The sequence below is a fragment of the Medicago truncatula genome, chromosome 4, assembly GCF_003473485.1.
Source record: "Medicago truncatula cultivar Jemalong A17 chromosome 4, MtrunA17r5.0-ANR, whole genome shotgun sequence".
NCBI lineage: Eukaryota > Viridiplantae > Streptophyta > Magnoliopsida > Fabales > Fabaceae > Medicago > Medicago truncatula.
This window is the reverse complement of record NC_053045.1, coordinates 57,877,316-57,904,090: the sequence shown is the minus strand read 5'-3', so window position 1 is coordinate 57,904,090 and position 26,775 is coordinate 57,877,316. Positions and strand designations below refer to the sequence as shown.

At 33.8% G+C, this 26,775-nt stretch overlaps 4 protein-coding genes across 4 annotated transcripts; 1 reads left to right on the top strand and 3 right to left on the bottom strand.

Annotated features, from left to right (window-relative positions):
- Window positions 1-2,441: 2,441 nt before the first annotated feature.
- On the bottom strand, window positions 2,442-3,975 carry LOC11412694 (late embryogenesis abundant protein Lea5). The gene is made up of 2 exons (XM_003609639.4): window positions 3,783-3,975; window positions 2,442-2,869 (listed from the first exon to the last, which is right to left on the bottom strand). The coding sequence occupies exons 1-2, from the start codon at window positions 3,848-3,850 to the stop codon at window positions 2,626-2,628; spliced, it is 312 nt and encodes a 103-aa protein (XP_003609687.1). The 5' UTR covers window positions 3,851-3,975; the 3' UTR covers window positions 2,442-2,625.
- A 949-nt stretch (window positions 3,976-4,924) lies between these two features.
- LOC11413173 (UDP-glucuronic acid decarboxylase 2) lies at window positions 4,925-8,193 on the bottom strand. Its single transcript, XM_024782522.2, has 7 exons — window positions 7,377-8,193; window positions 6,912-7,059; window positions 6,721-6,800; window positions 6,533-6,616; window positions 6,371-6,445; window positions 5,635-5,727; window positions 4,925-5,468 (listed from the first exon to the last, which is right to left on the bottom strand). The coding sequence occupies exons 1-7, from the start codon at window positions 7,968-7,970 to the stop codon at window positions 5,256-5,258; spliced, it is 1,287 nt and encodes a 428-aa protein (XP_024638290.1). The 5' UTR covers window positions 7,971-8,193; the 3' UTR covers window positions 4,925-5,255.
- A 1,353-nt stretch (window positions 8,194-9,546) lies between these two features.
- Window positions 9,547-10,257, top strand: LOC11422873 (uncharacterized). Its single transcript, XM_003609637.4, has one exon. It carries the CDS (start codon window positions 9,683-9,685, stop codon window positions 10,046-10,048), a length of 366 nt encoding a protein of 121 aa, XP_003609685.2. The 5' UTR covers window positions 9,547-9,682; the 3' UTR covers window positions 10,049-10,257.
- Window positions 10,258-23,783: 13,526 nt separating this feature from the next.
- LOC11418291 (B3 domain-containing protein REM8) lies at window positions 23,784-26,522 on the bottom strand. The gene is made up of 5 exons (XM_024781100.2): window positions 26,320-26,522; window positions 25,550-26,027; window positions 25,302-25,429; window positions 24,317-24,593; window positions 23,784-23,988 (listed from the first exon to the last, which is right to left on the bottom strand). Exons 1-5 carry the CDS (start codon window positions 26,404-26,406, stop codon window positions 23,984-23,986), a joined length of 975 nt encoding a protein of 324 aa, XP_024636868.1. The 5' UTR covers window positions 26,407-26,522; the 3' UTR covers window positions 23,784-23,983.
- Between the last annotated feature and the right edge of the window lie 253 nt (window positions 26,523-26,775).

Sequence of the window (26,775 nt, the reverse complement as noted above, 5' to 3'; positions counted from 1 at the left end):
GCTCACTATTTTTATATATCGTGTACTCTTTTGTTGAGTTTAATCCAAGATAAAGCTGATGACAGCAGCATCCTTTCCTAAAGAAGAAAAACCAAAAAAAGCTAATGAGAGTAACATCATTTTTAGCTCACTCCAGTAATTTTGTTGATGATGATTACCAACGTGTATTGAATAAATGATTAGGAATGAAATGTTACAAGCACCATTTCTTAAATTATCCAGACACAATTATATGCAGAATTAAAAGTTTAAGTCTCCAACTCCTCACTTCTCCATATTTTAAATATATGAGCATCAACCATTATCTTTATGTTATATCTATCAACATTTAAAATATGAGTCTTAGTCACTACGGGCTATAAGCTCTTGACAACGCAAGGACCAGACTATTAGGCACTCCAATGTCATGGGCCTACGGGCTTGACTTCGAAGCTTATTTTATAGAACCAACGGGCATTGCGACCAAGCTTCAATCACTTCGACTAAAAAATGTATAATTATTTGAGGACCCATGGGTCTACTACTTTTGTTATGTTTTCTGAAATTTGGGCTCAGCAATGGAACGTGGCTTTTCAGATCCTTCAGGTTGTAGGGTCTAAGAGACAATAGTTCTCTCTCACTCGGGGAGGTTTTTGTACAACGTGACAAAAGTATTTTTTTTTTTTTTTGAAGAACGTGACAAAAGCTTGGAAACTCTGAAAATATATCATAATTGTAGGTAATAGTTATGGATGAATTTGGATCAACGTAACCAACTCAAAAAAAAATTAAAATGAATCAATTAAGGTAATGGTTGGAGTTTAATGAGTACAAGTGTTGTCCAGTCCAAGACAACACGACATAAGTAATCTTCCAATCCTAGCGTCATCTGTTAGGTGTGGATAGAAATTGATCCTGGCCTCATGACGATCTACTGTAATTTTACAAAAACTACGCTTCATATCTTCAACAAAACCATTTAACCACCATAATTTTGTTCGATCAAGCAATTTGCTTCATCAAAAGGAAAATATGACTTAACATTATCGCGGATCTCTTCCGTAGACGAGGTTGTTAAAATAACGGGGACAATGCCCTTAAGTGACGCAATAACCAGACAACACAATTTTCAATAACTCGTACCAATTTTGTTGATAATTTCTTATCCCATGCTTCAACCTTTTTCGCGCACCTACACATATTAAGAAATTAAAAAAAAATGGTTTGTTTTGGAAGGTGTATTTTAACATGTTTTGGAGGTATTTTACGCTTTAGCGAGTATATAATCTCAAATCTATGGGACACATGAGAAATTGGTTGGATGAAAAATGAAACGGTCAAATTCTTGGATTTCACTTATGTACCATTAAAGTGAATTTTTTTTTTTAAAGAATTAAAGTGAAATTTTTAAAATTGTATTGTCACGTCACACTTGAATTGACAAATATTAAGAAAATAAATTTGGGGTGAGCAAAAAAACCAAAAACTGAACTGAACCAAAAAAAAATTAATCATTACTAAAAGTTCTAAAACTGAACTGAAACAATTTCATTTGCTTTTTTCATTTTTTTTCTTCAAATGTATCAATAATAACAGTTCGGTTTGTAACAGTTCAGTTCGAAAAGTAAACAGTTTAGTTCAGTTCGGTTCAGTTTTCATTCCGAACTTAACCATACCTACCCCTAAAATAAATTGGACCGTATAAGCCAAAATCCAAAAAAAAAAAATATACCATTTTTTAGGTTAAGTTTTGTTACTGGCTTTGAACAGAACTCACATCTTCCTATTTCGGTTTTACCTTTCTTTTTTCGGTGCAAACATTCTGATAATAATCTTTGAATTCCTATTCAAATTTGATACATATTCCTTGTTTGCAATTTGATTCATCTTTGCTACTTGCTACATTCATAATTTCTCACTTCATGCTCAAACACAAGCTGAACCGGATCTTTATTGTCTCAAATGGTGAGGGCCATAGAGAAAATGAAAATTCTAGAGTAATGGTTGTGATCATTTAGAGGCCTAGCCTGTGATCTGGGTTGTTTCTCTCTTGACAATGAAGATCATACCCCCAACGTCTCACTAGTCACTAGACGACCTTGTCCCTTTTGGGGTCATATCTAGTATTTAGAGCTTTCCCCAATTTGGTATGTATGTTACGGAGGCGCCAAAACAGTGCATTACCCCTAGATGTCCTTTCTTCTCTTGTGTCTACAAAGAAGCTAATTGTGTGCGAAGATCTTGACATATCTGTGATCTCATAATTTACAACACTCACATACATGGCACACAAACATCTTGCCCTCGTCCTTCCCGTGGCCACAACAAAATATAAATTAATTTAGTTATAATCTCATTATGTCTAGAACTAGTTGAAAAGTAAAATAATTGATCGATTCAATTAATTTTTGGTGCAACATAATCTAGTTCTTCGCTGTATCATTGATAGTCATAGATAGATATAGATAGCAAGTGTAGTAGATAGATCGAAACTGCTATTAAGTGACACATTCAAAGAGCATAACAGAACAAAATGTTTTGCTTTAGAGACACACACATAGCTTAACATAAACATAAGCTTGCACTAGCAGGAAAACCCAAAATCCCGTTATGGTATTGTAATTGTAGCATGCAACTCCCCTAGCTCTATTGGGATGATCTGGTATTGCGTTTGAGTAGCATTTGTCGGAGCTCCACCGGGTCAATTTTAGGAGTGTAATTGATGGGACGGTAGTATCCGGATTCTGGGTCTGGTGCCCAAGCCGAACAGGCCTCTTGGCCATCTTTAGACATGTGCTTCTCTTCAAGGCTTCCCAGCTTTCCGTGGCCATGGGCTATACTACCTAATCCAACTCTAGCTGAAACATCAGAGGCGGCTGCAAAACCTCGCCTACAGGGAAAATAAGTAATAAATATTCAAATAACTCTCTGGTCCCTTACATTGTTTTAAAAATTCAGTTGATCATTTTCTCTATGGTAAATGGTGTTAAATCTGGCTTCCAGAAATTCAGTTAAGTCCCTTAGTTGAAAGTTTAATTTGGTCCAATCTATGTATAAAGTTTAGTTTGGTCATAAAGTTTTAATTTGGTCCATTGACTTGTATATAAAATTTAGTTTGATCAGTTTGATCCATTCAATTAAACCTAAAATAATTGCAAAATAAAATAATATGAAAAAATGCTACCAAGTTCCTGGAAATTTTGTTTAAGAGCCAAATATAGTAAAACTACGTTAAAATTTATATACTGAACCTCATAAACGTGTAAAATATGTTATTTTCAATACAATTTTTTTACTCCTAACCTAACAAGTGTCTTAGGGGAGTAGTTAGTATGCCGCACATAATACTTACATAGTTTGGTCAGTTTAGTCCCTAAAATCAACTATAAAGTAATATACTGCTACACCTAGCTACTGATTTGATTTTAATTAAAAGAAAGGATGAAAGGGACCAACATAGATAAGTTAAGAGACAAACTTAATCGATTTTAAGGTTATCTGGTCATATTGAACTTTTAAAATAGATAAATATGCGTTTAAGCCTAAATTAAATTTGTGTAAGATAAGATTTTTATTTATGTAAAAAGAAAATATTTTGAGGAACAAAAAAAGAAAGAAAGAAAATATATTGACACCCACTTCCCCAAAACCAAAGTTCATATAAGAACTGAAACATATTCATAGTCGTTTTATAAAAGGAATATTGAATCTGTATACATATTCCTAATTTAATTCACATGTAATCACAGTAAATAACAATACTAAATGAGATAACAATGTTATGAATTAAAATAGAAACCGACCGATGAAGATGAAACAGGGGAAGAGATTGAGCAACAAGACGGTTAGCTTGTGAGAGAGAGCAGGCCATAGTTTTAGGTTTTATTTAAGTAGTTATTAGTGTGCTGCTGAGGAAGGTATTCTTCGATGATAGTTGTGGAATTTTCAGAATGCTTCCACAGCCAGCTATTCATTCCTCTCTGCCCTTCATGTTAGGGTTTGTGACGGCTTTTATAATGCACATAGGAAGATAGATTGATGGGACGGCTGTTTCTTGAAAGCTGGGGTGGGAACACCTAATACTAGGTCCGCTATGAGTATGACACGTTGTTATTATTTAGTAATAGATACATTTTATTATTACAATATTAATTTATTTTTTTTAAATCAGATATCCTTCACACACGTCGAACATTGTGGGATCAAAATAAGCGGCAAGTTCTCCCTAAAAGTTTTAACATTGGCTTTAATCAATGTCTCGAACTCATAACTTTATTTTATATCAAAGTCGCACATGATGTCAGATTAAACTTAACTAAATTGTTAAACGAAACACCAAACTGTCATTCATATGTAAATAAAAGTCTCGAGGCGAATGTAGATATCTATAGAATAATCAACTATTTTAAAAAGAAGAGAAAAATTATGAAGGACACATTTTTATTTAAACACATTTGATTTTTATTCATTTCCTTCAATATTTCTCCTATTATAGCCAAACATGTACACTAAAAGATGAAAACATAATTATTCATGTTCATGTCATTATTTCAAGTATTATTGACATGATTTATATTATACACTAAAGATATACTTTAACAATACATTAAAAGATGAAATACAACTATTCATGTAAATGCCATTATTCAAAATATCAAAAGACATTTGAATGCCGGCACAAGTTATGCCTTCAATATGGAGTCGTCCCATTGTCCTAGATGAAGATGAATTGGTTGATTATTTTTTTTAAAACTCGCGGTATCCAGGTTAAATTGGTTGACTTACTAATTGATGAAGGCCTAAGAAAAAGGGATAGAATTCTAATTGATCCATCATACCGCTCTCTTTGAGGCTCCTGAAACATATACTCTATTTTCGCCAGCAGAAAAAGGTTGTCTACTCAATTCAGTTTGCGTGTACCATGCCTTAGGAGGGGTAAAGTAAATGAATCAACGAAATTATCTATTCTGAATTAATGGCCAAGACAATTGAGGTTTAGACAATCTCAAAAAGTGTTTACCCAATAAAAATAGAACTGCATTTCACAATAATAAGTTGGTAAATATGACGTTATACTACAAATATTACAAAAAATTGCATCTTCTTCCCTTGACCGGCGAGTGCTGCTTATTTTGCTGCCAGACGTATATAAATCTCATCTGATATATATATCTAATTTGATCCAAAACAAGTCAAGTTAATTTTTGTTTTACATAAATGTTTATTCTCACTAACTTTTTCCTTTTAATTTATTTATTTTCCACAGCTGTACTGACCTATGCTGCAGCTGCACCTTTGTCCCCATCACCAAATAATCTTTGCTTGAAATCAGCGACCATTAGAGGAAGTCCCTCACGGAGGGACACAGATGGTTGCCAGCCAAGAAGCTCTTTTGCTTTGGAGATGTCTGGCTTTCTCTTATGTGGATCATCCTCTGTGTTTGCTCTGAATTCTATCTTTGCGTTGGGGTCTATAGTCTCTTGTACCACCTGAATAAATTAACCAAGAGTATTCATTTCCATGTTCAAAAGATTTATTATATCATATGCATTGTATATATAATATATATACTACGATGGAGCTTTAATTTGGTAATTAAATAGTCTCATAAGTGCAAATTTAAATGTTGGAGAGAAATGCAAAAAAATATAGTACCTGAGCAAGTTCAAGCATGGTGAATTCACCAGGATTGCCAAGATTGAAAGGTCCAACATGTTCACCTTCCATCAGCCGCATCAAGCCCTCTACCTGTTGTCATATGTACATCTTCATCATCCATATTAAGCATTCCCAATTGTTTTCTATATATGGTGCACTTTAAATATGTGTATTTTCCAACACTAAAAGATAGTGTAGTAGAAGGATAATTCAACGGTACAAATTTATACATTAGTTCAGGTGTCAATTAAACAAAAATAAGTTACTTAGCTATATATATATATATATATATATATATATATATTTTAATATTGTATAATCTTCAAAAATAATTTAATTTAAAAAACTAAATCATCCCCGTGAGCATAGCTCAGTTGGTAGGAATATTGCATATTATATGCAGGAGCCGGGGTTCGAACCCTGGACACTCCACTTCTCCACAATTAAATTGTGTGAGCTCTAGCCACTAGGCTACTTGACAAAAAAAAAAATTAAATCAACAAGTAAAGAGTCAACTGGTTCAAATCTAATCATTTTTTAATTCTTCAATCAAAATATAAAGTAATTAAAGGTTCATATCTGTTCTTCACAATCCATCAGAGTCAACTGGTTCTTATTTCTAATCACTGTTTATATAAGATCAATTAAAATTAAACCAGTCAAACACCTAATCTGTTTCCATCCCTCAATGAATATTTGAACATGTATAAAGGTGCCATTAAAAAAAATATACCAAATCTGAAACAAATTGAAAGCTTCTTGTCTGTTTCCCATCGCCATAAACAGTCAATGGATCCTTCCTCAGTGCCTGCATAGAGTTTAAAATTAATAATTAGTTAAAGTAAAAACAAACCAACAAGTAAAGAATGAAAATATATGGTAGAGGTTTGTTTACCTGAGCAACGAAGTTACTGACCACACGCCCATCATCAATGCACATTCTTGGTCCGTATGTGTTAAAGATTCTGGCAATCCTCACCTAACAATTATTAAGTTCAAACTCTTTTAATAAATAAATTCATCTCCATCCACAAACATTACTGCATGCATATATGAAATCATCATAATGTGAAACCAACAAACCTCAATGCCAGCTCCTCTGTGGTAATCCATAGCCAAAGTCTCAGCAACACGTTTTCCCTCATCATAACAACTTCTTACACCTATACATCGCCAAAAGGGATCCAAATAAAATAAAATAGAACATAGCTTAATTAAAACTAAAATCAAGGCTAAGATTTGAAAGAGTTTAATGAAATAAACTTTATTATTACCAATAGGATTAACATTGCCCCAGTAAGTCTCAGCTTGAGGGTGTTGAAGTGGATCACCGTACACCTCACTTGTACTAGTCAGCAAAAATCGTGCACCCACTCTCTTTGCCAATCCCAACATGTTTAGTGTCCCCACCACATTCGTCTTGTGCCAAACAATTAGAATCAAGGATTCCAAAATTTTAAATCAAATAATCATATAACATATTTTTCTTATCAAAATGGTTCACCATAATTCTGATGATACATTGTCATGTCAAATATCATAGGCACAGACGTGTGACACAATACTTACATTTACATGTTAAGAATGGTAGTAATTTGGGAAAAATTATATAATAGAAAATCACATGTGTCAAATTGTGTCAGACGCGTGTACTTGTCGCGTGCAAAACATGCTTTGGATTAGAAATTTTGATCATGCAATATGTAAATAATAAATAAATAAATTTGGAAAAAGGATATGATGGTCTTGACAGGATTAAACTTGTAATGAACAGGGGAAGCAGGGCAAGCCAAGTGATAGATCTGATCAACTTCAAGAAGAATAGGTTCAACAACATCATGTCTAATAAGTTCAAAATTGGGATTACCAATATGATGAACAACATTCTCTTTCCTTCCAGTAAAATAATTATCAATCACGATCACATTATCACCTCTTTCAATCAAACGATCCACAAGATGACTTCCAACGAAACCAGCTCCACCGGTAACCAGTACTCTCTTCTGTCTCTTGCTTTTCAATCCAACGGCCAATGGAACTCTTCGTTTTCTTTCATCTCTACCGTGTTCCTCTAAAAGAACTCGCCTAGTCGGAAGAGTTAACTCCGTTCCAACGAACGAAGAAGAGTCATGATGTTGTGGAAGAGTGGATCGAGAAGGGAGATAGTGGAAGAAGAAAGTGGAAATTGCTATTCCAATGAGAAGGAAAGGGACTCGATTTAGAAGCATGTTGATGATGTTTGTTCTCGTTCTTGGAAGAGGATTATCACGATGGGATGATGAATCTGTGGTTTGATCTCTTGTTTGGTTTCTGTGAATTAGTTCAGAACTCATTTTGTTTTTGTATTTTGATTAGAGTTGCAGTATTACACTTTTTGTTTGTTTAGAATTGAAGATGGAGAGGGAATTGCTCTGAATAGTGATGCATGAATATTGGCTTTATAATCGTTCCAACGTGCCCGCATTTGGTGCATTTTCTCTCCTTTACTTTTTTTCCAAGTTTGAGGTTCAATATTTTTCTAATTAATTAAATAAATAAATAAATGTGAAGTGATCAGTAATTCTCATTTAACGAATCACACGAGAGCCAAGGGAGGAGTAATACATGCTATCGCCACATTCTCATGTCATGTTTATTTCCTCTCATTATGCTGATAGCAACATAATGAGATGGATGAATCTATATAGCTAGCTAATTTAGTACTATATGGCATATGCTTCTTGCAATAGAAACAGTTTGGCATGTGTTGACCAATAGGGATGAATTCGGTATCCTAGCCGTTGTTCTTGTCATCATTCATGAATATACATTCTGTCATCAAGATTTTGCTTTTTAACACATTAATTCTAAGAACTTTCTCCCTCAAAAAAAATAAAAAATTCTAAGAACTTTCGTTTACTTTTTTAACACATTAATTTTTTATATTGTAAAAAAATATACTCTATTAAAAATATTTGACTTAAATGCATTTTTGGCAAAAAAAAGTTTTTAAAAAAATGAAGCATTCATCCTCCTGTTTTAAAAACTAGTTTTCCCCCCTCTATTTTACTTTTTTCAGGATTTAGTTCCTCTTCTTGTTTTTCTCTTTTTTTTTTTTTAAGAAGTTAAACTAGCTCACTTAAATTGATACCAAGAAGAATCGAATCAAAAACCTTGAGGAGAAGGGGCACACAATGTAAGATCCGAAGCCATTTTCCTCACTTTTTTATGTTGTAAGATCCCAATCAAATGATGTAGTAATGCCTGTTAAGTCACGTCAAATATTTGTGTCAGAAAAAATATGCATGATAAATGATGCTAAGCATAAATGAATAAATCATATCATAAAAAAAAATACCTAAAAATTAAGGGTGGCGAAATGGATCAAATGAGTCGGACTAGCCCGTTTAGTTTTTAGAGGTTTTAACTGACTTACGGATTTTTTCAGATTGTTCGGAGTTCGAACCTGAGTTAGATCAGGTATAAGACCCAACCATTTGATTTAAACACGCTTTAATATGTCTAGAATCATTTAGCTCTCACAAAACAATCTAAGGAGCAATTACCACCTGAAGTTGAGATACTATGGAGTACGATCAATGGTGCTATCAAGCAAGTGTTTGTACCTGAACCAATCTAACAAAAGTGTTCTTCGTGTTTGAATATGAAAACCTAGCGTCAATTCTATTACTATATTCAACCTGGTTCATTTGAAACTACACCCACCCCACTTTAGGCCCAACCTCTAAAATGCCCCAGAAAACAAAATCACTTAAGTCCCCACATGACGCAAGCAAAGTACTATCCCTTCTTTTATTATTTCCCCACCTTCCTTTCCTTTTCCCCAAGCACATGATGACATGCTAGTTTAAGCCAATGCAGTGTCCAAAAACAAATTGAAAATTGTAATTTTATTTATATTTAGACTTACTTGTACGCGTTCCCTTATATTTTAAAGACAACACTCACAACCTTTCATCACACACTAACACAAATTCAACTCTTTCTGTTGCTTCTACTTCTAGCTAAACTAAACTTCAAAGAAACAAAAAAAAAAAAAAAAAAAATGTATCCAGATAGACAACAAGGTGGTGGAGGAGCACCACACGGTATTCTTCTAGCAGTGGTGGTAGCTATAGTGGTCATAGTTCCTTTTCTTCTCGGAGATCAAGGAGAAGCCATCACAGAAGCTATATCGGAGCTACTGAGTCCACTCGGTCTTCTTCTTCTACCAATCATCCTTCTTCTCACGATTCAGTTTCTCTCCTCTGAACGTGGATCTTTCGTCTCCGCCATTTTCTCCACCGGTGAACCTGATACTATTCATCGTGTTAGTGGATCACCGTTCGGTGTTGCTCTATTCCTTGTTCTCATTCTTGTGCTTTTGTATAACCGTTTTTCGATCTTCGGTGGTGATGATTCAGATGACTGAAAACAACTCTACTTGTTTTCTTTTTCTAGTTTCTAGATCTGACTTTAAGCTTTATTTATTTCTGAAAGCGCACTATTCTATATGTTATCAGTTATTGAAGTATGAAAATGGAATTTGGTGTTACATTATTAGTACATTACATTACTACGATCTTTTTGTCCGTTTTGGTTTATATTCGATTATCAAGAGAAATAAAATGTTATACACAGAAATTACTGGGAGTTAAAATTCCTAAAGTTTGAAAATTCAAATTTGATGGAGTAGTTTATAAGTTGGTTTGTCGGTGAAGGGTGAGAATGGCATGGCTTTCTCTTGCTTTTGTGCGGCCTGGGCAGAGCTGACCCTTCTTTGTTTATGTTCTTACTTGGAAACTGTACACAAACGCGTGTCTAAGGGTCATTCGTCATTCTATTCCTTTGTCCCATTTCCCTTCTTCCCCCTCACGCTCTCTCTCCCTCCTTCTCCAAGTAACATTTATTTCACTTTAAGAAAAAACATAAAACAAATATTATGGGCAAATGTTAAGAAGTTTATAATAGAAATCTCTTAATTATTAAAGTTAATTAGAAGGTAAAATGTTGCTCTAGATTTAACTTAATTTTTTTGTGTGACTTTACTACATTAATCTTAGATTTAATTTATGTAAAATGTCATCTCTTATTTCTAAAATTTAACCTGTGACGCAGTATTAACGCTAAATTTGACCTAATTTTTTCGCGTGACTTTACTATATCTCTTAATTATTAAAGTTAACCGAATATAAATGTTACCTAAATTTAACCTAATATTTACCTAATTATTTTTATCTAATTAAAATAAAATTATAAATTAACCTATTTTTTGTACTTTATATATTAACCTAATTTTATTTATGCAAAATGTCATCTTTTATCTCTTATTTATTAAAGTTAACCCGAATGTAAAATGTTGCCCTAGATTTAACCTAATTTTTTCGCATGACTTTACTATATTAACCCTAGATTTAATTTATGTAAAATTTCATCTCTTATCTCTTATTTATTAAAGTTAACCCGAATGCAAAATGTTGTCCTAGATTTAGCCTAGTTTTTTCACGTGACGTGACTTTACTATATTAACTCTAGATTTAATTTATGCAAAATGTCATCTCTTATTTCTAAAAGTTAACCTGTGACGCAGTATTAACCCTAGATTTGACCAAATTTTTTCGCGTGACTTTCCTATATTAACCCTAGATTTAATTTATGCAAAATGTCATCTCTTATTTCTAAATGTTAACCTGTGATGCAGTATTAACCCTAGATTTGAAATAATTTTTTCGCGTGACTTTACTATATTAACCCTAGATTTAATTTATACAAAATGTCATCACTTTTTTCTAAATGTTAACCTGTGACGCAGTATTAACCCTAGATTTGAAATAATTTTTTCGCATGACTTTACTATATTATCCCTAGATTTAATTTATGCAAAATGTCATCACTTTTTTCTAAATGTTAACATGTGACGCAGTATTAACCCTAGATTAACCTAGTTTTTTCACGTGACTTTACTATATTAACTCTAGATTTAATTTAAGCAAAATGTCATCTCTTATTTCTAAAAGTTAACCTGTGACGCAGTATTAACCCTAGATTTGACCAAATTTTTTCGCGTGACTTTCCTATATTAACCCTAGATTTATGCAAAATGTCATCCCTTATTTCTAAATGTTAACCTGTGATGCAGTATTAACCCTAGATTTGAAATAATTTTTTCGCGTGACTTTACTATATTAATCCTAGATTTAATTTATACAAAATGTCATCACTTTTTTCTAAATGTTAACCTGTGACGCAGTATTAACCCTAGATTTGAAATAATTTTTTCGCGTGACTTTACTATATTATCCCTAGATTTAATTTATGCAAATGTCATCACTTTTTTCTAAATGTTAACATGTGACGCAGTATTAACCCTAGATTAACCTAATTTTTTCGCGTGACTTTACTATATTAACCCTATATTTAATCTATGCAAAATGTCATCTTTTATTTCTAAATGTTAATCTGTGACGCAATATTAACCCTAGATTTAACCTAATTTTTTTCGCGTGACTTTACTATATCTCTTATTTATTAAAGTTAACTCGAACGTAAAATGTTGCCTTAGATTTAACCTAATTTTTTCGCGTGACTTTACTATATTAACCATAGATTTAATTTATGCAAAATGTCATCTCTTATTTCTAAATGTTAACCCGAAACGCAATATTAACCCTAGATTTAACCTAAATTTTTTTGCGTGATTTTATTATATTAACCATAGATTTAATTTATGCAAAATGTCATCTCTAATTTTAACCTAATTTTTCTCTCCACACTTTTGCATTTAATGTTTATCTAAAGTAAAATAAAATTATGTTCCTAATTATAAGCCGTTTTTTTAGAAAGGAATAACCGTTAACCCGTCTCGCTATACTTAACCTAATCTCTTACTTATAAATCTTAACTCGTCTCGCTATACTTAACTTATTATGTTACGTTACTTATAAATGTTAATCCGTCTCACTATACTTAACATAATTTTAACTTAAATTTTCCCCCACACTTTTGCATTTAATGTATATCTATAGTAAAATAAAATTATATTCCTAATTATATGTTTTTTTTAAATCATTTAGTTATAAATGTTAACCCGTCTCGCTATACTTAACCTAATTTTAATCTAATTTTTCCCTCCACACTTTTGCATTTAATGTTTATCTAAAGTAAAATAAAATTATGTTCCTAATTATATGTTGTTTTTTTCGAAAGGAATAACCGTTAACCCGTCTCGCTATACTTAACTGTATCTCTTACTTATAAATGATAACCCGTCTTGCTATACTTAACCTATTATGTTACGTTACGGTATCAAGGACGATGTCATGGAAAATTATGTTATGGTACAATATCAACGTCTATTCTTCTTAATATTATGAAATACTAAATGACAATTGTAACACCCCGTTACCCAAAAGTAAATAAATAACAATAATCATCAGAGTATTTCACCAAACGGGTATGCTACATTGCAATTTCAAAATTCTTAAATAGAAAATAAAACTATTTAATCAAACCACCTGATAAAATATTAAAACATAGCAGCGGAATAATTTTCAATCCAACAACATCCTACGGCATTAAAGGCCTTAGCATAATTCATCGACAATGTTCAAAAGATAATAAAAGGCTCCACACCACAAGTTCCAAAATTTGATACATGGAAAGGAAAAGCAACAATAACAATAAAGATAAATCCCATCCCACGTATCAGAGCCCTAGACACGACTTTGAGCCACCACCAACTACTCAGGGTCACCTGCAAGTTACCCATAGGAAGGGCAACGTTTTCAAGCAGAAGGGGTGAGATTCACAACAATAAATATAGATATTAAAATCAACCATTGAATCTAACACCCTAATCAACAACACATTATCTTGTAAACATATAAAGGTATAAGTCACAAGCATCAACAACATCAACAACACACCATAATCACCTTGAGTATCATATATATGTATATATCACCTATTCAACACCAAATTCATCTTATCAGATAACAACTGAATAACCACTAAGACTCATGCAAATGACATGACCACTGCTAAGACACCATCTTAGACTTCTTAAATGAAATGCAGTAATGCATGTGGTACCAATCAGGACCGAGGCCCTCACCGCTTTTGAATGGTTAAAGCATTCATCAGGACCGAAGCCCTCACCGCTGTTGAGCAACTAGTACTCCAGGACCGAAGCCCTCACCGCTGTTTTATGCATATGCAATGGACCTACTTGTGTATATCTACATACAACTGACCATGCAATGCAACTCCATGTGACTCAACTTAAACAACATGTATGATTCATTACTTTGCATACATTTCATTCATCATCAGCAATCATCAATCCAGAAATCAAAACAACCACAATAATGCATAATTACATGAAACTATGCTCAATACAACAACATTAAGGTACTACCATTCAAGCACGAAATTCAACATTCAGGAACTGAGTAGCTCGCCTCGCGAGCACATCTGCTCGCCATGGCGAGTTCACAAAAACACTAGCTCGCCATGGCGAGTTCAAGGCGAACTCGAGGCGAGTGAAAATTAGGTGCTCTCGGGAAAAATGCTATTTTCTCACCCAAACTCCAATTCTAAGCTCCCTATTCATCTTTCTAACCTAAAACTTCCACCATTCATCATTAAAATCATCTAGGTACCTTAAACCATCCCCAAAACATCTTATAACAACTTTTCAAAAATTAAGTTTTAATCTGGGCTACTCGCCATGGCGAGTTGGATTGCTCGCGAGGCGAGCTATGAAGTTGCTCACTCGCCATGGCGAGCACAGTTGCTCGCGAGGCGAGCGATGAACTTCTGTACGGGCAGAAAACATGTTTTTCCCCAAAATCCCATTTTTCTTCAATTCACTCCCCAAATTAGTTTACAGATGAGAAATGAATGTTTCTATGCAACCAAAACCAAATTCTAACTTCAGAACAGCAATATCTACTCCAAAAACCATAAATTCAATTAAAACCCAATTCCTCAATTTCACTCCAAAAACCTGTTAAACTCAAATCAGACTTTAAAATCTATACTATTGAAGTAAACCTCACCCTTACCTTAGAAATTGAAGAAGAAATGCACAACAATGATCAACTCTTGGTTCTCCTCTCTTGTTCCTGGTTTTCTCTCCCTTGGCTTGGTTTCACGTAAACTGCTTCTGACATCTATTTCCCAACTTCCCTCTAACTTAACTCCCTAATATTTCCATTAACTCCCCATTAATTTTAATAAATATTAAATAACCCCCTAACTCCAAAATAACTAATATTTCATACTTATTTTAATTATTATTAAATAAACCATATACTAAAATAATACACCACATAAAACATTCAAAAAATCACATATACACGAATATATGCATATACTCCACATAAATCACCAACCAACATATATAAATATATATATATACTCCACATAGTATAAAATTAATTAAATAAATAACTAGGGCGTTACAACTCTCCCCAAATTACAGAATTTCGTCCTCGAAATCTTACCTCAAGCAAACAACTCCGGATACGACTCCCACATCTTACTCTCCAGCTCCCAAGTCAAACTTTCACCAGTCGCTCCACCCCAAACGACTCTAACAAGAGGAATCTCTTTACCCCTCAAAGACTTCACCTTTCTGTCATCAATCCTCAATGGCATAGTCTCAACTGTCAGGTTGTCTCTAACCTGTACATCATCATCCCTCGGAATCACATGAGAAGGATCCGCAACATACTTCCGAAGCTGAGAAACATGAAACACATCGTGCAAGTTCGAAAGATGTGGTGGCAAACCAACTCTGTATGCCACTGTACCAATTCTCTCTGAAATCTGATACGGACCAATAAACTTAGGAGTCAACTTCCTCGATTTCAAAGCACGTCCAACACCTGTCAAAGGAGTGACCCTCAGAAAAACATGATCACCCTCCTGAAACTCAAGATCCTTCCTTCGCTTGTCATGGTAACTCTTCTGTCGACTCTGCGAAGCTTTCATCTTTTCTCTTATCAATCTGACTTTCTCAGTAGTCTCATGTACCAAATCCGGTCCCAACACAACACTCTCACCCGACTCAAACCAGCATAAAGGAGTCCTACACCTCCGACCATACAAAGCTTCGAACGGTGTCATACCAATACTCGAGTGATAGCTGTTGTTATAAGTAAACTCAATCAAAGGCAAGTGACTGTCCCAAGCTCCACCTTGCTCAAGCACACACACTCTCAACAAATCTTCCAATGATTGAATTGTCCTCTCCGACTGACCATCTGTCTGAGGATGATAAGCCGAACTCAACTTCAATTTCGAACCCAAGGCGTCCTGTAAACTTTTCCAGAACCTAGAAGTGAACCTCGGATCTCTATCCGACACAATGCTAGACGGAACACCATGAAGCTTCACCACACTGTGAATATAAATCTCTGCTAACTGTGCTACCGGATAACTGATATTAATAGGAATGAAGTGTGCCGACTTCGTCAACCGATCGACAACTACCCAAATAGCGTCATGCCCTCTCGGAGTGTTCGGTAAACTTGTCACAAAATCCATAGAGATACTGTCCCACTTCCACTCCGGTACATCTAACGGTGTCAACAACCCTGCAGGCTTCTGATGCTCAACCTTGGACTTCTGACAAATTAAACAGGCATAAACAAACTGAGCAACATCTCTTTTCAAACCGGACCACCAAAACAGCTTCTTCAAATCATGGTACATTTTTGTAGCCCCCGGGTGAATACTCAACCTACTCTTGTGACTCTCCTCAAGAATCAACTTCTTCAACTCTTCATTGTCAGGAATACAAACTCTACCTCTGAACCTCAGCACACCCTGATCATCAACTTTGAAATCACTATCCTTAGTGTCATTACCAGAAGTCATCAAATCAACAAACTTCAAATCTTCTTTCTGAGCTTCTCGGATACTGTTCAAGAAATCACTATCAATTTTCAACATTCCCAACTGTATACTCTGGGGTGACAATTCACAGACAAGACTCATATCTCTGAACTGTTCTAACAACTCAAACTCTTTCACCATCAAAGCAGACATGTGCAACGTTTTCCTACTCAAAGCATCAGCAACCACATTGGCCTTACCAGGATGGTAATTCAAGCCAAAATCAAAATCCTTCAGTAACTCTAACCACCTCCTCTGCCTCATGTTCAGTTCCTTCTGGTCAAATAAATACTTCAAACTTTTATGATCACTGAACACCTCAAATCTGGAACCGTACAAATAATGCCTCCAAATTTTCAAAACAAAAACCACCGCAGCTAACTCCAGGTCATGTGTAGGATAATTCTTCTCATGAATACGTAACTGCCTAGAAGCATACGCTACCACCTTACCATCTTGCATCAAAACACCACCTAAGCCCAGCTTAGATGCATCACAGTACACAACAAACGGTTCTTCTGGTTTAGGCAAAATCAAAACAGGAGCAGTTGTCAATCTTCGCTTCAATTCATTGAAACTACTCTCACACTGAGCATCCCACACAAAAGATTTACCCTTACAGGTCAACTGTGTCAACGGAAGAGCCAACTTCGAAAACCCTTCTATGAACCTGCGGTAATAACCAGCCAAACCCAGAAAACTTCTGATCTCAGTTACCGACTTCGGAGTCTCCCATTGTGATACCGCATCAACCTTCGAAGGATCCACTGCAATACCACTACCAGAAATAATGTGACCCAGAAAACTTACTTCATTTAACCAGAACTCACATTTTGATAACTTAGCATACAACCTCTTTTCCTTCAACACTTGCAATACAATTCTCAGATGCTCTGCATGCTCCTCCTCATTCTTGGAATAGATTAAAATATCATCAATAAACACCACAACAAACTTATCCAGAAAAGCATGGAAAATTCGGTTCATGTACTCCATAAAAACACCAGGCGCATTAGTAACACCGAAAGGCATCACTTTGTACTCGTAATGACCATAACGTGTCCTAAAGGCCGTCTTCTGCATATCCTCATCCTTCACTTTTATCTGATGATAACCAGACCTCAAATCAATCTTACTAAATATCTTAGCACCAACCAACTGATCCATCAAGTCCTCCAACTGTTTCTTCAACTCAGCTAACTCAGAAGCTGACATACGGTACGGTGCCATCGACACCGGCTTAGTTCCTGGAACAAGATCAATTGAAAATTCAACCTCCCTCTCTGGTGGCACATCAGGAATCTCATCAGGGAATACTTCTGGAAATTCATTCACTACCGGTAACCCATCAATCACAGCTTGATTTTCTAACGACAACTGTGCCATTAGAGAATACATCAGGATACCATCACGTTCAAACTGTTTCATCTATTTCGTAGACAGAAGCTCAACCTCACCTTCTTCTTCAGCAGCAGAAAAATGCACCGTCTTACTAAGACAATTGATATGAACATGGTTATACTCCAACCAGTTCATACCAAGACACAACAAACAACAAACAGGACAACAACAAAAAAAAACAACATTAAAGTTGACACTCTATCCTAGGTGGCTCAACACGACTCTACTACTTGGCCGGACGGACCAACCTGCTCTGATACCAAATTGTAACACCCCGTTACCCAAAAGTAAATAAATAACAATAATCATCAGAGTATTTCACCAAACGGGTATGCTACATTGCAATTTCAAAATTCTTAAATAGAAAATAAAACTATTTAATCAAACCACCTGATAAAATATTAAAACATAGCAGCGGAATAATTTTCAATCCAACAACATCCTACGGCATTAAAGGCCTTAGCATAATTCATCGACAATGTTCAAAAGATAATAAAAGGCTCCACACCACAAGTTCCAAAATTTGATACATGGAAAGGAAAAGCAACAATAACAATAAAGATAAATCCCATCCCACGTATCAGAGCCCTAGACACGACTTTGAGCCACCACCAACTACTCAGGGTCACCTGCAAGTTACCCATAGGAAGGGCAACGTTTTCAAGCAGAAGGGGTGAGATTCACAACAATAAATATAGATATTAAAATCAACCATTGAATCTAACACCCTAATCAACAACACATTATCTTGTAAACATATAAAGGTATAAGTCACAAGCATCAACAACATCAACAACACACCATAATCACCTTGAGTATCATATATATGTATATATCACCTATTCAACACCAAATTCATCTTATCAGATAACAACTGAATAACCACTAAGACTCATGCAAATGACATGACCACTGCTAAGACACCATCTTAGACTTCTTAAATGAAATGCAGTAATGCATGTGGTACCAATCAGGACCGAGGCCCTCACCGCTTTTGAATGGTTAAAGCATTCATCAGGACCGAAGCCCTCACCGCTGTTGAGCAACTAGTACTCCAGGACCGAAGCCCTCACCGCTGTTTTATGCATATGCAATGGACCTACTTGTGTATATCTACATACAACTGACCATGCAATGCAACTCCATGTGACTCAACTTAAACAACATGTATGATTCATTACTTTGCATACATTTCATTCATCATCAGCAATCATCAATCCAGAAATCAAAACAACCACAATAATGCATAATTACATGAAACTATGCTCAATACAACAACATTAAGGTACTACCATTCAAGCACGAAATTCAACATTCAGGAACTGAGTAGCTCGCCTCGCGAGCACATCTGCTCGCCATGGCGAGTTCACAAAAACACTAGCTCGCCATGGCGAGTTCAAGGCGAACTCGAGGCGAGTGAAAATTAGGTGCTCTCGGGAAAAATGCTATTTTCTCACCCAAACTCCAATTCTAAGCTCCCTATTCATCTTTCTAACCTAAAACTTCCACCATTCATCATTAAAATCATCTAGGTACCTTAAACCATCCCCAAAACATCTTATAACAACTTTTCAAAAATTAAGTTTTAATCTGGGCTACTCGCCATGGCGAGTTGGATTGCTCGCGAGGCGAGCTATGAAGTTGCTCACTCGCCATGGCGAGCACAGTTGCTCGCGAGGCGAGCGATGAACTTCTGTACGGGCAGAAAACATGTTTTTCCCCAAAATCCCATTTTTCTTCAATTCACTCCCCAAATTAGTTTACAGATGAGAAATGAATGTTTCTATGCAACCAAAACCAAATTCTAACTTCAGAACAGCAATATCTACTCCAAAAACCATAAATTCAATTAAAACCCAATTCCTCAATTTCACTCCAAAAACCTGTTAAACTCAAATCAGACTTTAAAATCTATACTATTGAAGTAAACCTCACCCTTACCTTAGAAATTGAAGAAGAAATGCACAGCAATGATCAACTCTTGGTTCTCCTCTCTTGTTCCTGGTTTTCTCTCCCTTGGCTTGGTTTCACGTAAACTGCTTCTGACATCTATTTCCCAACTTCCCTCTAACTTAACTCCCTAATATTTCCATTAACTCCCCATTAATTTTAATAAATATTAAATAACCCCCTAACTCCAAAATAACTAATATTTCATACTTATTTTAATTATTATTAAATAAACCATATACTAAAATAATACACCACATAAAACATTCAAAAAATCACATATACACGAATATATGCATATACTCCACATAAATCACCAACCAACATATATAAATATATATATATACTCCACATAGTATAAAATTAATTAAATAAATAACTAGGGCGTTACAACAATCATCTAAACTATTTTGCTACCTATTACCGTCAAATATTACCTTCCATATGACCCGTGCGTTAGCACGGGTCGATGGTCTAGTTTTATGATGAAACCTGTACATTTAATATTAAGTATAAATTATTTAAATAAATAATTGTTGTTTTAAAAAAAAAAATTACTGCTATTAATTGTTTTAACATGTATAATATTATACATTTTAGACAAAAAAAAAAAAAAAAAAGGAACAAAACTGCGATCAATATAAATTGTTAAAGGAGAAAGAATGATATTGCACTAGTGTGACGTGATAGCACATAACAATGACCATTTTTTTAAACATCAAATTTTATTAAACAACCATATTCTCGCTCAAGACGAATAGAGACTGGTGAAATTTAGCATACAAACAAAAGACATCGTATATATGCGGAACATCCAAAAATAAACACCATAAAAAACACCTCTGAGGACAACACCCACCAAAATTCATGTCACCACCTAAAACAGACTCTTTCACGAAAACGACCATTGTAAAAACGAATCCAACACCGCCCATTGTCACTACTCACCCCTAAAGAAACAACCTCTCTAAAATAAACTTCCAATCCTTGACACCAAAGCTAAGCCATCTCCGAAAAGCTCATATATGAAAGATCATTCAACCTACACCAACCTATCAACCTTCGATCCACAGAAAGAACCCATAAAAAGCTCAAAACCAAACTTGATCAAAAGAACTGACTCTCGATCTCAAATCAAAAGTGATCGGCTCACCAGACTTTAGAACCAAATCAAAAGGGCGCCATTCACCCTGGTACATCAGAGAAACACCAAATCACGCTAAACAATGACCAATTTAAATATGACATGTGGCAATATAATTTAATTTGAACATAAAAATATGTGAAAGAGAGAGAGATAGTGAGAAAATAGTTGAATAAATTTATGCGACATAATTGGATTAGTCAATATCGTGTGAAATTTCTGCTTTAATGATACGCGAGTGAAGTTGAGAGAATAAGGGAAAGGAAATGATCCAAATTTCGTTTCCCACGTTCACTATTGTACATCTATCAGATCATCCATAATGGAACTCTCCATGTTTTTTTTACTTATATAAATGTATTCAATATTAATTTTTCATATTCATAGACAATTAATAGAATTAATAAGAGATATAGATGGAAAAAAAAAGTACTTCATTCGTCTCACAATATTAGTCATTCAAGGCTTGTGCACGATTATTAAAAAATAATTAATTGTGTTGATTTCAATGATAAAATTAGTAGTATTTACTAAAATACCTTCATTAATTATAGTTAGTTGAGTAGTTAAGTTGGATGAAATTCAATAAATAAGGGTATAATAATGGAAAAATAATAATAAATGTTGCATTGGTATTGTAAAGTGACAATTATTTTGAAAAAAAATATGTTAAAAAGACAATAATTGTGAGACGGAAGGAGTACCAATGATAAAGGATATAGTTGAAAAAAGAGTGCTGAATGCAATTAAAAATTTGTAGACAATCTTATATTTAAAGACACATTTTTTTTTAAGGAAGAGACAAATATTTTTTTGTAAATGGTCTTATAATTAACAACGAATGAATGAAGTATATATCAATCTTAGTACTTCTTCATTTTTCAAAATGAATATCTTCTATGATTTTTAACACATTAAAAAATACAATTATTATAAAGAATAGAGTAATTCTTTTATCAAATTATCCTTATTAATTATTGATGTATTTTTAAAGTATGGGAGGATGTTACAAAAACTTGTGCTAAAGTCGAGAGAGCTCACTCTTTGATTGAAGACTGGCAACTCTCAAATGCACCCGGTGTGCAGGATCAAGTTACAACTTCAGTTAATGTGAGTACAACAACGGCTAGTGCAGTTCCTGCTGTCACGACTCTACCCCAGGTGTATTAGTAGTCACCTGCGTCAAGAAGGATGAAATGTAATATCGATGTCGTGTTTTCTACTCAAAGGAATCACACTGATATCAGTATATGCCTTCGCGGCGAAGGAGGAACGTTTGTGTTGGCTAGAGCCACCAGTTTTGGTGGTGTTCACCCGATTGATATAGGTGAAGCTTTGGGGCTCCATCTTGATTTGCAATGGGTTAGTGATCTGCAACTTGACAATATCGATTTTGAAGTTGATTCAAAAAACACACAGGAAGCAATTTATTCGAGTTGGGAAGATATATCTGAGTTTGGCAATATTATTACAACTTTTTGGGTTTTGCTCTCTTCTAAGTTTGTCAACTTTAGGACGGAGTTTGTTAGGAGGCAAGCAAATGCAGTTGCATATCTCGCTTGTCCCACTATTTATTTTCATATACCCAATTGTTAATGAAATGTTATAAGTACTTTCACTTAATATTAAATGTAAAACAACAATTGGTATGCCCTATTTTAAATGTAAAACAACAATTGTAAAACAATAATCGTTGTTTAGTTTGTCTCAAATTTTTATATTTTTTATCTTAGATATTTAAATGTATTAATGATCAAATTTATGTATTAACATGTGTAAAGTAGTTGATTGTAACATGTATTTAAAACGGATCGAGTTTCATATGATAATTAAACTTTTACTTTTTGATATTTTAAAACTAATAGTAAAAAGTGATATTTTTGGTAACAAATAGCGTACATAAATGGTGCAATTGGGAAAATAATTAATACACTCGAGTAAAAAATACTCCATCCGTTTCAAAATATAAGCAAATTTTATTTTTTAGGTCCATTTAATTAATGATGTATGTGGTCCATATTATAAACCACATACATCATTAATTGAATGAACATAAAAAATAAAATTTGATTATATTTTAAAACGGAGGGAGTACTTTCATTTTTTGGGATTTGGATCCTCGTTGTGTATGTTTGGATCCTCACACACACAAGTAAAAAAATCATTTTCTTCCGAGGCATTTTCCTCCCCAATCAATTTTTTTACGTCTTTGTAGTGTAGTTCTATGCCATCCTCCCTAAAGCAAAAATAATAGTAACTATAGACCCATTCACTACAACAAATAATAAATATAGAGTCTGGGGAAAAAATTTATCGTAAAATGTTACGTCCTTCCTGCGAATAATTTTACATTTTTCTGCGGATAATTTCACATTTCCTGCGGATCCTAAAATCCTAAGGTATTACCTCACCTAGGAACCTAAATCCTTGGCAAAATCTGCAGAAAATGTGTTTCCTACGGAATTTACACAAAAATCTACAGGAAAAGGTAAAACTTCTAGTAATGGCTAGACTTGTTATAAAGAAAGTTGGAGCTGAGCCTGGACTAGTGCCCAGACTAGCTGGGGTTGGCTCCGCCCCTAATAGATACCATGCAACTTCAAAAACGAAAACAAAAAAAACTACAGATACCATGCAATATCATAGCTTATAAATTAATGAATCCTCTCCACGAGATTATAATTAGAACAATAAGAGAACAAAATGAAATAGTTTTTATTTTGTAGAGAACAAAATGAAAACTATTTCACTAATTGCATATTAAGCCCTATTCAAAACATGAAACAACAAGATTAACACTAACAGAAACGTAACTATAATTTTGCAACTGCTTCTTGAGATTGCAACTTCAAATACCAGTGTTTTCTCGTGGACTACCTTCAATAAACAAGTATATCGCCAACTTCTCTCAAATCGCAAACTCACATTTTTCTCATTTTCTGAATGAGTTTCCTTATGATGTTTATTGGTTTACCCTGCACCAACATAAATCATAATTAATTCATAAATGTAATCACTAATCAAAATATGCTTTCTTGTAGAATTTTTTAAAATAATATATCATATGTTGTTGATACTTTATTTTTCCATTAAAAAAATGTTGCAGTACTAAGTGGTAAATACAAGAGGAGAAATTTAATTTCGATATATCCATTCAAAATATATTTTAAAAAATATACCAAGAGTTAAAAACAGTGTTGAGGAGAAAGAGTTAAAAACTATGATCAAATGAAAATTTTCTGTCGGGAAAAAAAAAAAAGTAAAAGATGATAATAGAAAAATAACGGCGAGTAAATAAATCACCTTCAAAATAAGGAGTGCTCATGTCTTTTTCTAGAGAGAAAATCTTAACTTGGAATGAAACTGTTCCTTTGCATTTGTTCAGCATAAAAACACAGATATCACCAAACTTCAAATTATTGTGAGCACGAAATTTACTCCAACCACCACTTAGTGTATATTGATTATTTAAAGTGAGATTCAAATCAGCATTCCATGGTCTGTCTTGATCAACAAAAAGAGTAATATTTCTTCCTTCCATCCTGTGCAGATGTTTCTTAGCAAATTCAATTGGTATGCCCTATTTTAGATCATTGTTTATACATTAAAATATCAGCAATACAACTCAGAATAAATACTAAAAGGCTAAATGGATGCAATTTCTAACTTTCAATGCACACACATACACATGAAGAATATCATTAAATGAATTAATTTGTGTACATTGTCTGTGTATTTTTTTTTTACACATGCAACTAATCATAATCCATCATGTAGATATTTGTATAGATGTTCTAAGAAATAATATAACAAAATGGCATTATAGTATAACTTTAGTGGATAATATGTCAAAATATGTAATGTAGATATTTGTATGGATGTTCCAAGAAATAGTATAACAAAATGACATTATAGCATAACTTTATTGGATTATATGTCAAAATATGTACACTGTTAGTACATAACAATTAATTTCATTTTCTATAAAAAAAAAAAAAAAAATATTTGGAGTTAACTCTACCTTTATTTTTTTAACATTCCATTCATACACACATAAATATATTTTTTTTGTCAAGTAGTTTAGTGGTTAAAATTCACCTTTTTCAAGGTAAATAAGTGAGGTGTCCGGGGTTCGAATCCCGGCCCCTGCATATAATAATGCATATCCCTGCCAACTGAACTATGCTCGCGGGGACACACATAAATACTTTACACACACATAAAGTGATCAAATAAAATCTAGACCAAAAAAAAAAAAAAAAAGTGATCAAATAAAATGTTTTGTTACCAAGACATCTTTCTTAATGTATGTCTTTTGGATCATACACATGAAGAAATCCATATCAGCGTGGAAAAAATTCTTCACTTTGTCGTACAAAACTTTGCTTCTCTCCTTAAGATCATCACAACTACTTCCTGAGAATTTGAGAATTCGCCAAAAAAAAATATTAATTATTAAGTAATAGCACCTAAAAACTAAAATGAAAAAATACAAATAAATAAAAAAGAAATAGAACAAGATAGAATAAAACCAACCATTGTCCGTATCCTTGAAGTTAAGAAACCTTCCTTGTTCTTGGACTTTTCTCTTCTCATGCTTAGGTTCTTTTTGTTCTTTTGAATTGATTTTCATCTTTTTAAAATAAGGTGGTGAAGATTTTAGTCTTTTACCCTTCGATGATGAAGGATCTTCAATAATTTGTAAAGAAGTATCGCTCTCTTCAACCTCTTCATGTTCTTTGTTAGTTTCTTTTAAAGGATATTTTATTTCTAATCCGCATTTACCGCATACAATCACATTGAACACAGAATTTTCTTGATATTGAAACAACGTAAGCTGTGAATCACCCAAAGACAAATATTTTGCAAATTCTTTCCAACCATTGCAAAACCAAACATTATAATCACTAGTTTTCTCCCAAAAAACTTTATTTTCGGTCATATTTGGAAGTCTTAGAGTAACTGGATTTGTTATACCTAGCCAATGCCTTCTCACAAAACTTACGGGCACTTTCTGTCATACAAACAATCAATATTAACACAACAGTTTTATTTTTTTATCAAGAAACAATGTTTAGTATGAGTAAACAACAATTCTTTTTATGAAAGTGAGAACAAGTAAAAGTAAATAGTACATGATAACGTTATCTGCAATTTCTGTTTAAAATTTATATAAAAAATAACAATCCTTACTCATTCACCTACACTCCAAAGGTCGTAAACTAGATTTCACCGATTAATTTATAGCCCTAATTTTGCAATTAATATTTACTTGAAAAAAGAAAAGAAAGAACAGAGACTATTACCAGTTTTCCTTCATTAAGGTTCCTTTGAAGAATAATCTTGAAAAAGTGGACACCATTACTCCGATGATCAAGTTCTGTAGAAGACATAGCTCTAACCTTTTCTACGGACCAAAACTATTTTGAGCGAGTGTTTTAGTGAAAAAGAAGGGTGTTATATATATATCAATGCACAAATCACAATTGCACAAGAAGTTAATGGTCAATTATAGGAATATATTTTTAATGGCTAGATACGGAAAATATTAATGACTAGATACGGAAAATATTCTTTTGTTGGATCCGAAAATCAATCAGTAGGATATATCATCATCAAATAAATCATATGCTCAGAATTTTTGCTAGTTTTAGCAAAAAAACGAAAATTCCTTAAAAAAAAGGAAAAAATACGAAAATCTTATGCTATACGAATCAAGTAGGATTCCGTTTATATCTTGCATCTCAGCTGATTATGCAGGA

What these genes read in the sequence shown, in the direction of transcription:
- LOC11412694 (XM_003609639.4), bottom strand. Translation starts at nt 3,850, where the DNA reads ATGGCCTGCTCTCTCTCACAAGCTAACCGTCTTGTTGCTCAATCTCTT. An exon ending in CCCCTGTTTCATCTTCATCG is followed by an intron (nt 2,870 to 3,782) that starts GTCGGTTTCTAT and finishes TTTTCCCTGTAG; the next exon opens with GCGAGGTTTTGCAGCCGCCT.
- LOC11422873 (XM_003609637.4), top strand. Translation starts at nt 9,683, where the DNA reads ATGTATCCAGATAGACAACAAGGTGGTGGAGGAGCACCACACGGTATT.
- LOC11418291 (XM_024781100.2), bottom strand. Translation starts at nt 26,406, where the DNA reads ATGTCTTCTACAGAACTTGATCATCGGAGTAATGGTGTCCACTTTTTC. An exon ending in CTTCAAGGATACGGACAATG is followed by an intron (nt 25,430 to 25,549) that starts GTTGGTTTTATT and finishes TCAAATTCTCAG; the next exon opens with GAAGTAGTTGTGATGATCTT. An exon ending in ACATTAAGAAAGATGTCTTG is followed by an intron (nt 24,594 to 25,301) that starts GTAACAAAACAT and finishes GATCTAAAATAG; the next exon opens with GGCATACCAATTGAATTTGC.
- LOC11413173 (XM_024782522.2), bottom strand. Translation starts at nt 7,970, where the DNA reads ATGAGTTCTGAACTAATTCACAGAAACCAAACAAGAGATCAAACCACA. An exon ending in TTAATCCTGTCAAGACCATC is followed by an intron (nt 7,060 to 7,376) that starts ATATCCTTTTTC and finishes ATTGTTTGGCAC; the next exon opens with AAGACGAATGTGGTGGGGAC. An exon ending in CCATGCTTGAACTTGCTCAG is followed by an intron (nt 5,469 to 5,634) that starts GTACTATATTTT and finishes TAATTTATTCAG; the next exon opens with GTGGTACAAGAGACTATAGA.